Source organism: Scomber scombrus, chromosome 1, assembly GCF_963691925.1.
Source record: "Scomber scombrus chromosome 1, fScoSco1.1, whole genome shotgun sequence".
Classification (NCBI taxonomy): domain Eukaryota; kingdom Metazoa; phylum Chordata; class Actinopteri; order Scombriformes; family Scombridae; genus Scomber; species Scomber scombrus.
The window spans coordinates 33,290,495-33,306,367 of NC_084970.1; the positions used below are offsets into that span (position 1 = coordinate 33,290,495).

General features: G+C 38.5%; 1 protein-coding gene across 1 annotated transcript in view; it reads right to left on the reverse strand.

Annotated features, from left to right (window-relative positions):
- Positions 1-15,873, reverse strand: part of samd4a (sterile alpha motif domain containing 4A) — a 70,181-nt gene that overhangs the window by 18,541 nt on the left and 35,767 nt on the right. Inside the window, 3 exon segments of the mRNA XM_062426720.1 lie at positions 748-857; positions 5,687-5,974; positions 9,477-10,067. Of these exon segments, the coding sequence (XP_062282704.1) occupies positions 748-857; positions 5,687-5,974; positions 9,477-10,067 (989 nt within the window).

Genomic DNA, 15,873 nt, shown 5'->3' on the forward strand with positions numbered 1-15,873 from the left:
TGTTAATGCTGCTTAGTCCGATCTGTAATTATTTATTTATTTCGGAAGGAGGTGAAAAAATATGTTTGCCCAGAGTCTTTTAATGGCAGAATTGTATTATTTTTTCCTAACAAATCAAATCGCTGACAAACAGATCCTATATGAATTTGTGACTTGCATCTAATTACTTTGTAATGATTACACTGTTGTTTGACAGTGTTAACAAGGATATGGGTTAGGGCTGGGTAACATATCGATATTATATCGATATTGTGATATGAGACTAGATATCGTCTTAGAATTTGGATATTGTAATATCATGATATGGCACGATATAAGTGTTGTCTTTTCCTGTAAAATTATGTAATTTTCTGAACTTACCAGACTGTTCTAGCTGTTTTATTATTTGCCTTTTACCCACTTTGTCATTTTATCCAAATTACTGATGATTATTTATCAAAAATCTCATTGTGTAAATATTTTGTGAAAGCACCAACAGTCATCCCTACAATATTGTTGAGATATCTTTATCGAGGTATTTGGTCAAAAATATTGTGATATTTGATATCTCCCAGCCCCAATATGGGTAAATGTTTAGATTCCATTTCTTTCTTATAAAAATAAATTAAAGCCTAGAAAAAAAGCACAAAAAAAGATCAAGCTGATCTTTGGTTTGGTAATAGAAAAAGTTTTTTTGTTTCACACATGCGTACACAGTGTCTTCTGATCTGTGTGTGTGTGTGTGTGTGTGTGTGTGCGTGTGCGAACCTGTGCTTCAAGCTGCTCTTCAGTCAGTGACATCATCTCATCGTAGGTCAAGGTGGAGAAGAGCGCAGCATACTTGTGGAGACGGAGACTCTTCAGCCACGCAGGAACATCTGTGGGACAAACAACACACACACACAAACACACTTCAGGTATAAGACAGATATCGAAAACTTTATCAATTCGTCAACTTAAATTCTTACATATCACTGCTGCGGGAAAAAAAGGAACACCAATACATCATTAGAAATATCATACATTAAAAGGCAAAATAGGTAAATACATTTTCGACTTCATTATTAGCATCATCCCAGATCGACACTTCATGGTTGACTCTACAGTTTACTATTTGGTCCATCAATAAATGCTAAAATATGTACTAGTGGCTCAATTTAATATAATTTATAATACAATAAAGAGTTGGAAAAACAAAACTTATGCAATAAAAATACATTTTCAGCAGGAATTTATGTAGACATGCAACTAAACTTTTAGCAATCAGAGACAAGCTGTTGGCAGGGAGGATCAACTAATCTGATTTCCACTGATCTCATGTTTAGTTAGACACTGCTTACTGGAAATGCTAAAGTGCTTACTAATGCTCAGCTGCTGACAGTGTTGGTGAGTTGTTGAGACATGCACTCTTTGTGCTAATTTGCAGTTTAGAGTAAAGCCTGGTGCTCTTTTTTTTTACTTGTTTCTTTGCCTACATGTTTTTAACTGCAGTAGCAACAAATCTTTTTTTGTGTGATTCATAAGATTAAAAAATAAATAAATACTATGGATATATTCTGTATGTTAATGGTATCTTCCCTCTCTATTAAAATCTGCTGTGCTTTACTCATCTGCTCATTTATTTAAAGGATTGGTTTTAAAGCTCTTTGCAGAAGCTCTGAGATGAAACATGGACTTAATGTATTACCGGTCTCATAAGATGTGGAGTATTATTAAACAAGCAGACTTCGACTTTCAGTAAGTACACAGACTTCAGCTTTCAGGACAGTGTTTGGTCGCAGTTACACAGCTGCTGAATATAGTCATGAATTAACTCCTACACACACAGTACCATTCAAAAGTTTGGACACACCTTCCGATTCACTTGTATTAAAAGGTGTGTCCAAGCTTTTGACAGGTATTGTAAACTGTATGAGTATTAAATCTTAAGAGGTCAATGTTTTCTTACATTATAAAAATCTAACACTTTATTCCACCATGTTATAGTTGAAATCCAGTGTTTTAATTCTCTTGTAAAATGAAATAAACAAATGATAGATCTTCTCTCAGGGCTTTTTATGGGGAATGTTAGCCTTACTTTCCTGTTTAGCAGGATGACAACATGAAAAAGGAAGGAAAAAACTAGATGACTAGATGAAAGGTTAAACTACGGTGCAGACAGCGATAGCCTCAGAGTAAGGTCAACAGGGTCAGCAGTTCTAGTCTCGGCCTCTCCTGACAAACTGCTCTGACAGGATCGACAACTTGCCACAGCCTTGAGCTGAATGCCTGTAAGGCTCACACAGTAGACAGTCATGAGGATGCTGCTTACAGGAAGCAATAAGAACTGATGACTTTCTTCAAGAAATGTAGTTAATGACTGATCAGAAAGTCTCTGAATGTGTTGCTTGGCCCTTAGAAATCCAAATCATATCATTAAAGATGTGTCAAAAATGATCATCCAGTGACATCGATGGTAATGTGGAAACTAGTGTGAATATTTGAATACCAAATGTTCGCAAATTTAGAAAAGGAGAAAAAAAGAACAGCTGAAGCTAATTGACTATTGTGTTCATGGTGAAACACAGACAGCTAACAAAGGCATGGTGAAGGGGGCGGTCAGGGGAGAAGGGGAACACGGAGTTGTGAAGGTGCAAGATCACAAAAGAATCCATATTGTCAAGCTTCAAGTTATGCAAACACTGAAATTATCACGTGATCTTGCAAATCCAGCTGCCTTGCAAGGTAAGATGGTGACAGATGGTTTATCCAATCACCTGCCAAGTATCTTTTAAAAGCGCCCTTATCCAAACTGTTTCTAAAGACAACTTCTCAGATGGTCCTGTGTAACAAACCATCTTGTGCGATAGGTAATCATCAGGTGCAAGAATACACCAACAGAGGAAACAATTCAACCCAGTTCACCTGGAATTACACAACCTAGGAATCCAACATGTCAACCCACAAGACTGTTGGTAACACATAAAGAAAAAACCTAGACTTTCAAAACTCCAGACGAGGTGCAGGAGATTATTGAAATGATTCAGAAAGACACCGCTGGGAGCTAAATACTAAAACTGTAGAACATTTAAACATGGCAGTGTATGTGAACTGAAACACGGTGCTAAGACTATTACAAAATCCATTAAACCAATGTTTTGAATTTGCATATATTAGTACTTTGGAAGCAATTTCAGTCCTTTACACACATGCACATTTATGCATAAAAATACATGCACACACATATATACTCACAGGCAGACATACACATGCAAAAACACACTATACATATTAAGCTGAAATGTACATGTGGGCCAAAATATATCATGCACAAACACTTATTTACAGGCAGACATGCAAAAACCATGCACAGTAAAAAATACAACACAGTGAGCTCTTATACATACAGTTTATGCATATATTATACTTAACATGTGGGACAAATAATTACTGTTACAAGGTACAGACTGAGACTAAACTTATTAAACATGTTGCAGATGAGTGTTAACATATGTTACTTACAATATGGATGTGGGTGTGTTAGATGTTTGGTTAATGGAAAGTAAAGAGTAGGCTGAAAAATCCTCGTTAAGTGTGGAACTGTCAGTGATAACAGGAGACAGAGTGTAAGAAGGGAAAAGGGAAGTTGTTCATGTTCAGTGTGTTGAATGTAGGCTCTTACTTCCAGGTTGGTCACGCTTCTCTGTAAGTTTATTTCCATACTGAAAGGTAATCTAATATTCTTTGCTGGGAATGTCTCAAAGAGTAAATCTTAAATTGTTTCTCTGAACTGCCGAGGTCTGCAACAGCTTAGCAGAATTAAACGAGTCATGAATAAAATAAAAGATACAGACTCCAAAGTTGTATAATTCCTACCATAAACTCATCTTTTCCATGAAGACATTAAAAAGACCAGGAGGATCTCCCATCCTGGGCCAGACGAGTTATGGCTCTTTATTCATGAAACAGACTCATTTAGAGTGAAATATGAAGAATGGGAAGATATTTAATCTTTTTTTCTATCATCAGAAAATTAAAACGTTTGCCTCCAACATAGATGATATTTTTTTATAGATCTGTTTCACAACACATTACAGACATCTTCTTGACTAATTTTTTTCATTTCCTCAGAATTACGATCCAAAATTGCTTCTGTGATAGTATTGAGGTCTCCTATGTTGTTTATTGATGCATGGATAAAAAAAAGAAAACTGACAAAAGACACATTTAGAAGGCGTTTTCAGCACAAATGCTTATGAGATGAAGAATTTGTAAAAAAATATATGTTTAAAAAAAGATGAGTTCTGTGAAATCAACACTACACAAACAGCAGCGTGTGTACAAAGAGGGAAACATTTAAAGCTTTCCTCAGAGGAGATACTATTCATTATACAGGCTCAAAATTAAGAAAAAAAGGCGCATAGGAGGAGAGATTATAATTGGAATATTGGAATATATGAAATGAAGCATCCCCAGGAAAAAACTAAAATAGAAAACTAACAAAAAACCAATTGTAAAACATGATAAAGATGGTATGATGTAAAAAACAAAAAACAAAACAAAAACAGAAAGCGTTTAAAAGAACCACATTCAATTTAATCGAATATGTTGTCAGTCATTTTTAACCAGGAAGAGCAGATGCAACATTTAATAAAGGACTTAAAATGATCCAGACTCAGATATTATGATATCTTCTGATGAGCTGAGATCCAATTTCATCCTTACTAGGAAACATTTCTTTAAGTACTTCCAGCTCCTTACTCACCCTAACCCTTTAGAATAATAATGTACTTATCAAAACTTCTACACTCACTTTTGGAAAAACTGATGATAAAAAAGGATAATTTGACAGTTTTACAATTTGCTGACAACATCTTACTTAAACTCACTCACAGTATAAGCTGAATGCCTGGAAGGAAAACCTGTAATTTGAGATTTCCAACACAGTATAAATGGTTAATGCGGACATGTGACACACGGTGGAACTAAACGAAACATAAACACACCAGACATATGTACAAGACGAACGGAAACTAGACGGACATTGTTAGAGATATAACCGAGAAGATCATTTCAAAACAAACCTTAATGGACCTTAAACTTTTTCTGTTGGGTTTATATCCAGAGAAAAGTAATTATAGTAAAAATGGACGAGCGTTTATAAACCTCAGCTTGCTTTATGCCAAAAACTGCATTACACTGTTATGGAAAAAGATTCACAGACCGAGTACTACTCAGTGGACGAGACAGATGTTATCGAGCCTTCCATTAGAAAGGAAAACTTACCCATTACAGGCTTAAACAGCATTTATTTGAGAACATATGGAGGCCCTTCATTAACTATGGTATAATAAGATTTAACAGATGATCAAGTGAATGACTTTTTTTGGTGAATAACGCCGTTTCCGAGCTTCTTTTGAATTTTAGTTTTCTTTTAAATTATATTTTGCATCTGTTGCAACTAATATAATACATTTTGTTTAGGTTATTATTTGTTAAAACAGGAGGAGCATTGTTTTTTTTCCTTCAGTTTTTTTTGAGTGTGTAAATGAAGCTATTTTATGTTGTGTTCTATATTATATGTCTACAACTGGCTGTATTTCATGGTATTAAATATTTTAAATAAAAATATAGTGGAAAAAAAGACTTTGAAAATGACTTTTCTCAACATGAATGATGGTATGATGCCTCATTGTGGAAACACTGTCCACAGATCTTTCCAACTCACCTCTCATGCCGCTGCCCTCCTCGTGGAAGGAGCTACGATGCAGACTTGAGCCTCCTCCTAAACCGGCCTCTTCCAGGTGCTCGCTGCCTCCGCTACCCGAGGAGGCGATGCTGCTCTGGGGCGACAGGGGCGCGTGGTCCAGGGCGGGGCCTCTGGCGGTCGGTAGGTCCTCCTGAGAGAGCCAGACGTGGCCCAGAGACTGGTTGCTGGGGCCGCTCATCGGAGGGGTGAGAGACACGGAGCGCTTCAGGGGACTGTGCTGCTGACTGCCGCCTCCGCTCGTCAGGACTGTAAGACATGTTAGGTGTAAAGATCCTGAGGAGGCACGGCCGACACTTCTCCTGCACTCATTTTACTGTTTATTGACACTATATTCAACTTAGAGCTACTGTTTTGATGATAAGTAATTGCTCAAGTCATTTTTTGACATTTTAATATGTCATCTTCATCTCTGGGAAATTGAAATGGACATTATTCATTATCCTGACATTTATACTAACAGCCACATAGATGAATTGGTGATGAAAATGATTTGTTGTTAGATTTGCTTCACATAAAATGCCTTTAATGAACCATAATACATATATATAACCAGATTAAACATGTTTTTTAGATTCTTCTTAAAGGCTACAGGTGCATCAGGAAAACAGAATGATTATTCCTGAATAAAACCCTTAAAAATGGGAGGAAAAATCACTTTGTTGTACTTTTATATAGCTTGATCAGTGTGTTAAGTCTGTTTTACAGCCAAATAATAATTAAATAATAATTAAATATTAATGTTATAAGCTACATGCAGGTATCCCCATTAATTCACAGGTTAATTAATTAATTAATGGATGTGTCAAGCATGGCAGGAAATGCACAGAGGTGGTGCTGGATGTAAGTTTTTATAAGATTGACATGATGGAAAAGATTTAATTTGTTAGTTGCAACAGAACATTTCTATTTTCTTTTTTTATTCTATGTTCGCTTCTGATTTAGAAGAACTCGAACCACGCCTGTCAAACATTTATTTTTGTTTTGGAGGGCAGCGCAAAGACGCATTTTTGTTTTTGCTTTGTATCTTTGTATCTGGTTTCAGGTGCATTTTATTTGATCTGCGACAAGTAACACAAGATGTCCACAGCTATAATTGTAAAAGAAGCTCAGAAGTGAACTTAAGTTAACTGAAGGCAGCTCGAGGGAGTAAACAAAACTCTCCTGTTGTCGTATTTCTTCGACACAGCTCCACTTTTTTTGGGATCCTTTTGTGCAATTGTAATAAAATAAATCTAAAATATTTCTTCCTTTGCTTCATCTTTATCTCTCACCTAATTCTTAACTTCTTGGGATTGATTATTGATGGAGACTTATATATATATATGGGTCAAATTAAACTGAGCGTCACTACTCGGTTAATAAGGTTGCATCTCAGTATTTTTAATGAAATGAAAGCTGCTGTAGCATCACATGTTCACCCCCTTGAGACGACCAAAGGAGGTTAACAGAATAAAAAGGTGGAGAGCCAAAGAGCTTTTTGTGTCGCCGCTCTGACGGGGGGGTAAGTCTCTCTCCTCCTCCTCCTTCTCCTCCTCCTCCTATATGCGGTCCTCTTACTGTTGGCGCTATGTATAGGACTTCATGGGCCCCGTTTTTAAAATAGGTGCCCAGCTAACATTACAAGTTCCAGTCCCTAAATATTAGCCATTTTCCCTAAATACAGTCTCCCACAAAGGCTGCCTTACAAGGGAAAGGATGGGTGGTATGTTCTTCTGTGGTTAGGGGCAAGAGCTGAGAGTATGGCTGCTGGTGGTGGGGATGGGGGTGGGGGGTGGAGAGGTGGGGAGGAGGTCAACAGGATGTTTCTATCAGTAGCACACAGGTTGATGTGGTTGGACAATTATACTCCTGTAATCATCATCATGACCAGAAGAAGCACAGTGTGAAGGGAGAGGGAGAGGAGGAGGAGGGCAGCTAGAGACTTTTAGCTTGACTCTGAGTTGTAATTATAATCAGATATTATTCTTTAGAAAATGTGAAATATGAAGGAAAGAATGTGAGAAGCTTTTGGGTACATCATTTTAAGATTTGGATATACTTAATCAGCTTCCTCTGCTGAATATCCACATATATATTCCACACTTCATCTACTCGTTTTCATTTCATTTTGAAAAGCTCTCCATGTCCACTGAATCCCGTGCTGGAGTTTTCTTATCAGTTTCGCCGCTCTTTTGTGTGTGAATGCAGACCGAAAGAGCTGCTCGCAAATCAAAAATACAAGAGGAGATCTTTCTTGGAGCGGCAAGCAGAGGGGTTTTAAATGTGTCTTTATTTATAAACCCCTCAGCTGTTTCTTTCATCTCCCAGAAAGAAGAAGAAGAAGAAAAAAAACACACACACACACACACAGAGAGAGAGAGAGAGTACTTACATTCTTGTCTGGAAATATCCTGCTCTGACCATAGTTATGTTCAATTTCAACAGCCCTGCCCTCCCTCCCTCGCTGTGTGTGTGTGTGTGTGTGTGTGTGTGTGTGTGTGTGTGTGTGTGTGTGTGTGTGTGTGTGTGTGTGCTACTGTGTGGGTTGTTCAGAGTGTGTTTAAAGTGTGTGTTTGTGAAGTTTTTTGTTTTTTTTTAACTTAAGAGTCTTTAATGGAAATATAATGACACCTGCATTTAATCTCACTTTAAATATACACTGAATTATTTGTGATATATGGAAAATACTATAAAGATGCCTTTTTGAGCTTAGTTTCAATTGTGTTGTATCCAATCATGATATCAAAATCAATCCTATGATTTTCTAAATAAAACTGACAGGCTATTCTCTTTCAAGTGTGCACTGCTTGTTGACTTCAGCTGTCTCGTCTGTGTCGTGTGCTCCGTGGATTACAGCTGTGAGAGCGCTGTGTGAAACTGGACCAGGAGTGTGGGGCGATCAGGTGGCCCAGACAGAGAGGCTATCATCACGCCAGGCCCCCCCCCAGAGTAGGTGGCTGTAATTACTGGAGGGTGCTCTGAGACGGTGGAGTTTTTTTTCCCTTTTTTTTTTTTAGGTTTTTAGAACTACACAAGTACGTCTGGGTTAAAATGCAGCACGTCTCATAACTGAAGAAATAAGGTAATTAAACACTAATCCAATGCTAATCGGTGAAATAAACTTACACTCCGCTAATTTAAGACATTATGTGTCGTATCTGCTCACTTTGTCACACATTAAACTAAAATTTAATCCCACTAATTAGGCTGTTTCATCTATTTTTAATGTTAAAATGAATTGATACATAAGACCTACATAAGATATCTACATAAGAAGAAACATACTGCTGGTAAAACACTGGTAGATAGAAACAGATTTTCTTTTGCAGATTCTGTAGAAATTCACTTGTAGAAAATTTGTATAGAATCACAGCCACTGATTAAATGGCTGTTGAGTGAGTACAGTATGTTATGCTATTACCACTTAAACCTACAATAATTTTGCCTAAAAGTCACCTTGTATTTTTTTGGATGTGTTAGAGAACATCACTTTTCATGTTAAATAACAGCAATTGTACTGAATTATACTGTAACATTATACTGTATATGTCTAAGCATGGGAGCTCACCTTTTGAAAAGCAGTAATTTTCAGTCACACATACTATTACATTACATTACTGTATTTATGAAAGGATGAGGTGCTGCACTGTGTGGCCGCTATGCAGGCTGACTTCATGTATAGAAAGTCTGCTGTTAAAAGCAGTCAAAAGATTAGAAATGAGTAAAAAAAAACAAGGATACACGCTGAGAGAGAGGAGAATCAACTTACTAGTGTTACCGCCGGTTCCCACCGTATTGATAGTTGCCGGCACAGAGGACGACGGGTAAAGCAGCAGGTGCCCGTTCTCACAGCCCTGCTGCTGCTGATGCCAGCCTCCGCCCAGCCCAGAGTCCCTGGAGCTCTGCCACCCGTTGAGGCGGTCGTCCGAGCCGTAGCGCTGGTGGTGATGCAAAGAGTAGAGGTTTCCTGACGAAGAGTTGTTGGTGGAGGAAGAGGAGGATCCTGACGAAGTGAGAGTGGATGGAGGTGTGGACTGGTGGTGGTGATGAGGACCCGAGGGAGGCGGCCTCTCAAGGGAGTCTCCCCTGGCGGCCGCCCTCTCCTCCAGGTGGTTGAGCCAGAGCGCCAGGGCGGCGCGGTCCTCTAGGGAGGTGGCGGGGTGGATGAGGGCGTAGGAAAGGAGCTGGCGGGACTCCTCCAAGTGGTGGCCGTGCTCGATGGTGTGGGCCAGGATGCGAGGCAGCAGGCGCATGTACTCACCCTTCGCTTCTACGTTGCCGGGTTTGAGGAGCGGGAGATGGGTGAGGACGAGCGAGATGACGCGTTCCTTCGGCTCGCTTTGCCATTGGCTGATCACACCTGGAGGAGAAGAGAGAGAGTGGAAGAAATTAAACACAATGAGCTTGAAAACATACTTTTATCAGAGAGAGAGAGAGCGTTTCCTGATCTTATTTGAGTTTTAATTTTCCTTAAAAAAGTAAAAGCTTTATTATTAAACCAACTGTTTCGGTTTGATTTGATTAATCAGGGTCACATTACAAGCAGTATTTAAATGGGGTAGTTAAAAAGCAGAAAAAAAACATTCAAAAAGGTAAAAAAATATATACAAAAAAATCCCCAATTATGTGGTTTAATGTGTGTTTAGCTTTTGTATATTGTCTATATTTTTTACCCTGGATCTTTTATTTGCATGATCTATTTTTTATTGTAAAGCACAGGTGCTATATAAATAAAGTTAATATTATAATATTGATCACCAGCCAATCGAACGTGACTTGACCACAGCGATGATGAACGAACCAACATGACAGAAAAGTTGCAACTGCTCAACATCCGAAGGTGGTAGCAGAGGATAAAGTAATCTCTGAGATGGACGGACGGACAGATCAGCGGACACATGTGCGGTTAAAAATAGAAGACATCGAGATGACATCAGGCCACGCTAACATTGTCATCCTTCTATTTTTCCTCCTTCTCTAAATATACATAACCTGGAGGTCATGGATCTCTATTGTTGTCCGAGTCAGTGGGCCGTTAGGAGCCCATTCCTATCATCTTGGACACCACGGCTATAGATACCAGCAGCAGGTCAGGGCGACCGCTTTTTGGGACGGCCACGCAAATAGAGAGCCGGACTTTACTTCCTGCTCGGGGAGATGTGTGTGCATTTGACCACTTAACCCCTTCAGGATCTCGTCTCTAAATACGACTTATGAGGTGAAACTAGAAAATATACACCCCTCCCTTCCTTTCTGTCCAAAGATATCCCAATGTCACAGTTGACTCGCTGGTGGTGGTGGTGACGTACGTCTCTCTCTCTCTCTGTCTCTCTTTCTGCCCCATCGAGTGGACAGCTGCAGCACTGATGGGGGGCAGATGGGAGACCACAGAGACCCCTGAAGCCTTCCAAACAAGGTTCACATTCAGTTCATCCCACGAGACATGACCAGAGGCTCAGAGATTAAATAATTTCGGACTTGAACCTACTCACAGGACACACACACACACACAAGTTTGAAACCTTATTCTTATACTATACTTATGTAATTATGTAATTGCTTTAAACATACGCTACAATATACGAGATGGGACTGTACAGGGGAACTCCAGTCCGTTTAGTCCTCTGTAAAGTTTTGGGGCAATAACAAAGAGAAAGATTTAACCCTTAAAAAGGCAGGAGGGGAAAATGAGACGCAAATATATGTTTTTTTAAATAGTTTTTGAACTAAACCCGGCTGCATCTCCACCAGGATACGTTACCCCTATTAAAAAGGTATAAAAATGGTCATAATAAGAGAAGTGATACATTCTTGCTTTCCCTGGTCATTAATATCACACATAATACGTTTCTAAGTAGTAGTATAGAACTACCACAAGCTTCAATTCTACCAAATTAAAGGCACATTTCCAATTTAACAACCACCATAACCAATCATGCTTCTAATGGGGTGTTTAACGGGGTCTCCTGGCGCATGTTGTCGGTTTACGGGTTAAAAAAATAACATTCAAAACTAATGCAGCAGAGGTTGAGTTAATTCCAATTATGCGACTCAGTGGTGTCTTTCATTAGACTCTTCGCTGCTTCCTCATGATGACAATTTTAACTTCAGAGCCGCAGAGCTACAAGGCGACTGTACTTCATGTGTAAAATTTGCGGAGTGCCCCTTTAAACACTGTAAAACAGTTTTCTATTTTTCAAATGACATCATTTTTGAGTACCAGACTGCATGCTTGATGGTTTCTGAATCAAAATCGATTATTTTTGAAACTCTTAGAAGACAAAGGAGAGATTCATCTGACTGCTTGGATCCGTCTCCTCGGAAACCGTGAACAGGACCGACCAGAAAAAGACTCATTTTGAAGCTTTTTTTTTGTTGTTGAAATTCGGAAGGGGGATTTTTGCCTCTGAGGTCATGTGTGTGTCACATCTATACCGAGATGAAGCAGCTGCCCCCCTTTACTGCACCAACTAAAGAGGCACTTTTATTTTGGTAAGAAAAGAGAGATGTGGAGATCTGTGTCGAGCAGAGAGGAGGTAGAGACTGAGGTAGAAATGAGTTTAAGAGGGAGGAGAAGGAGAGAATAAATAGAGGGTGGGAGTGAGGAGGGGATGGAGAGGGGGGTGGGGGGGGGGGCAGGGAGTTACTCCAGTGTGCTCCAGTGATGACGTAATCTTTCATTCCTCTGAATGAGGCAAGCCTCGCTCCATCGGAGAACAGGAATTGTTCCATGATTAAAACTCATTTATTTCCAAATGACTGGAAAACATTAAGATGTAACATCGTCACACGCGGGCTGAGAACACTTAGAGACGCTGTAGTGCACTTCAGACTTTTAAACATCATCGGTTTACTTTTGACAGTAAAATGTTTTAAACTTTTAAAACATTTTTTGGCCCTGTTTATACTAGAGAAGAGATAAAGATTCACAGACGACTAAGATATTAGGAAGGTGTGGAGCGAGGGGGTTTCCAAATGTTACCAAATATACTAGAGCTAGACTGATATATTGGTCAGCTGATATTATTGGCCGATATTTGGCCTATCATTGATAAATATATATATATAAATATGTATCCGTATCTGCATATTTTTTCTTAATTAAAGTTTAATATATACGTACATATGATTTTTATTGTATGTGTTTTTATTATTTATAATATAAATGTATATATAATTATTACATTCAAGTGAAGTGTACTATACAATAAAGTTTATAGTTAAACTGTAAAATATCATGACTCTGTTATATATCTTTGTCACAAGTGTTTGATAACTACTTCAAAAAATGTGTATTTTTTTGTACATATTCTGCATAAATATAAGATTTTCAGACGATATAATATCGAATTTGGAATTCGCTGAGCAGAGATACCTGATATCGGTATCAATCGGCCCCAAAAGTCCAGTATCAGTCAGGCCTTATAGGGACTTAGCAAAAAAATATTTTCAAGACACAAATACCATAAAAAGGACTGATTGATCATTTATTACCAAAGACTCAATAATCATAACAGCGGCTGAATTGTCACATCAAGCTAAATATGGAAATATCTGACCATAATACCTCGTTCAAATCGCTGAGCATTTTTCTGAACTAGATCAATAAATCAGCTAGATAACATATTCAAGTTTTAATACACGCGTCATATAATGTGTGGAAATCATTCGATGTATTAAAACATGAAGCGTGACAGAAATAGTGCGGTAAAATATACGTAAAAAATGAATGGTTGATGTGAAGCCGATATGTGCTGCATTTAATTTCTCAACTACATAAAACACTTTGTCAGCTGCTCCCTGTAGAGCGAGCTGATCAATCACAAGATAATTAATGATTGTGGGTTTTTTTTTTAATTAGTAATTTAATTTTCTCACAGCTGCAATTTGTTTGAAAACTAGCAGTGTGACCAAATAAATCTTTAAGAAATGACTCCTTTAATACTCAGCTGTCAGCTACGTTCTTACAATAAGAGAGGCTGATGTTGGCTGTCTTTACCTTTAACACCACATGCAAAAGAACATCTAGTGTACACTTTAGTTTTATATTAAGTACACGAGTGAAATCATTAATCTTGTATAAAAGTGACATTTTAATTCTTGTTTTAATTCCTTCTGTCTCTGAATTGACTTTTTGCTCACTCTCTCCACGCAACGCCACACATTCAGAGCCAGCAGAGGGTCTCATCACCCTCTCATGAACTCTTATTCATAGTTGTGATACTTTCTATCTCAGTAAAGGTCACTGCTGTGGTGCTTAGAGGAGTTAAAGACTTTGAAGCACAAAGAAACAACTGTTCGGCTCTGAGAAACTGAGTCCACTTTGTCGGGTTATAATTCATTTTTGTTGCCATCTAAGATTTTATCTGTTGAATACATGTGTGTCCATCTATAGAAGAAACGCTCAGCAGCTCCACTGTAATGCTGCTGCCGGGTTTACTTCACACGTCACTGCACTGACCTCCTGTTCATTTTAGAGTTCATTTCAAAATTTTGGTGGTGCTCACTTATAGAGCCGTAAATGGCCAGGAGGAGCTTTTACACCTCACACCACAAGCCGAGCCCTTAGGTACTCCACTTTGGGTTTTCTAAGTGTACCTTAGACATGTTTTAAGACTCGGGGAGATGGTGCCTTACAGTCAGCAGACCCCAAAACTCTGTAATAGTCTCCTAATAAGCTCTGGAGGTCCCTGGATACAGTGGACTAATTTAAAAAGCATCTAAAAAAACATCTATTGAGACATCTATTCATGTTTATGCCTTTTATATACAGTAGATGGCATAGAGGCCGACAGGAAACGGGGGGAGAGAGAGGGGGAAATGACCTGCAGCATAGGTCCCGGGCCATGTTTTAACTTGACTCTGTATATTTTATCTTAACTGGTATACATTACTCAACTTTTTAATACCATATCAGCCACAGAGAGCTCTGAGATCCTCCACAAACAAAAAGGCCTTTATGCTTTACGCACATCCTTCCCCCTTGTATATCAAACGGGGACCCTTTAAAAAAATAAGAGCTCAAAATATACCTTTACCACAAATGTTTTAGTTAATCTGTGTTTTATCTTGTATGTTACACCTTTTTTTGTTTATTTAGTTTCCCCCCTTTAAATGTATTTTAAGTTTTATCTCTTCTTATCCGTTTCAATATTTTTATTCAATTTTATTTTATTTTAACTCATGCTGTTTATTTTAACTTGCTAAACTTGTTTGTCCTTGTTTTATTGCTCTAAATGTAAAGCACTTTGAGCTGCATTTTATGTATGAAAGGTGCTATATAAATAAAGTTATTATTATTATGATTATGTTTATAATAATAATCATAATGTGGAGCTGCAGTGAACCTTAAAGAAGCTCTAATAAATGTTAAAAGTTTAAAAAAGTGATGGTGTCTGTAAAGCAAAGTGTACAATCTGTCCTCTCTGATTACAATTTAAGTTTTTTTGTTGACAACAAGAATGTCTGGGTATTTAAATTCGACACCTACAAGTCAAGAAGACACTTATTGACCTCTTCCAGTGAAGTTAAAAGGTCAAGGAGTTCGCCTTGGAAGAGTTCCCTTCACACCATACAGACATGCAGTATGTCTCACGGCTCAGAGGGGTCCAACCAGTCACGCCCAGCCTAGTTTAAAGGTCAGCTGTGAGGAGAAACAGTAACACTGGGCTGCCTCTTACACAAATGAACCAGTTTCTACCCAGCAGGACAGACACAGAAAGAGAGGTAACAGTGTGAGTGTGAAGCAGGGTTTTCCCATGCATGTCAGACTCTTTCCTTCCCCTCCTCTCCCAGCATGGTCGCTCCTACCCTGAGGCCTGAGTGGGAAAGTGCTAACTCCATCCAAAAACAGGAGGAGAGGAGATGAGATGAGGAGGAGCGCAGCGGTTAAACTGAGGTTACAAAGACACTGACGGAGGAGGAGGAGGAAGAAGGGAAACACTCCTCCTCACACAGCGAGACCACTACCTCCCTTTTCTTCCTCGTTTCTTTGTAGTTTGTGACTCAAGAGTTTAAATACAAACTTCACTGGAACCGAGAGTCGCTCTGCTGAACCTGTTGACCTCTGAAATCCCATCTGACAGCCAGGACGCAGCCACAGGCGTAGTAAAAATAATAAATATAATAATAATTATAATACTACTTCTTCTACTATTACTACTAAT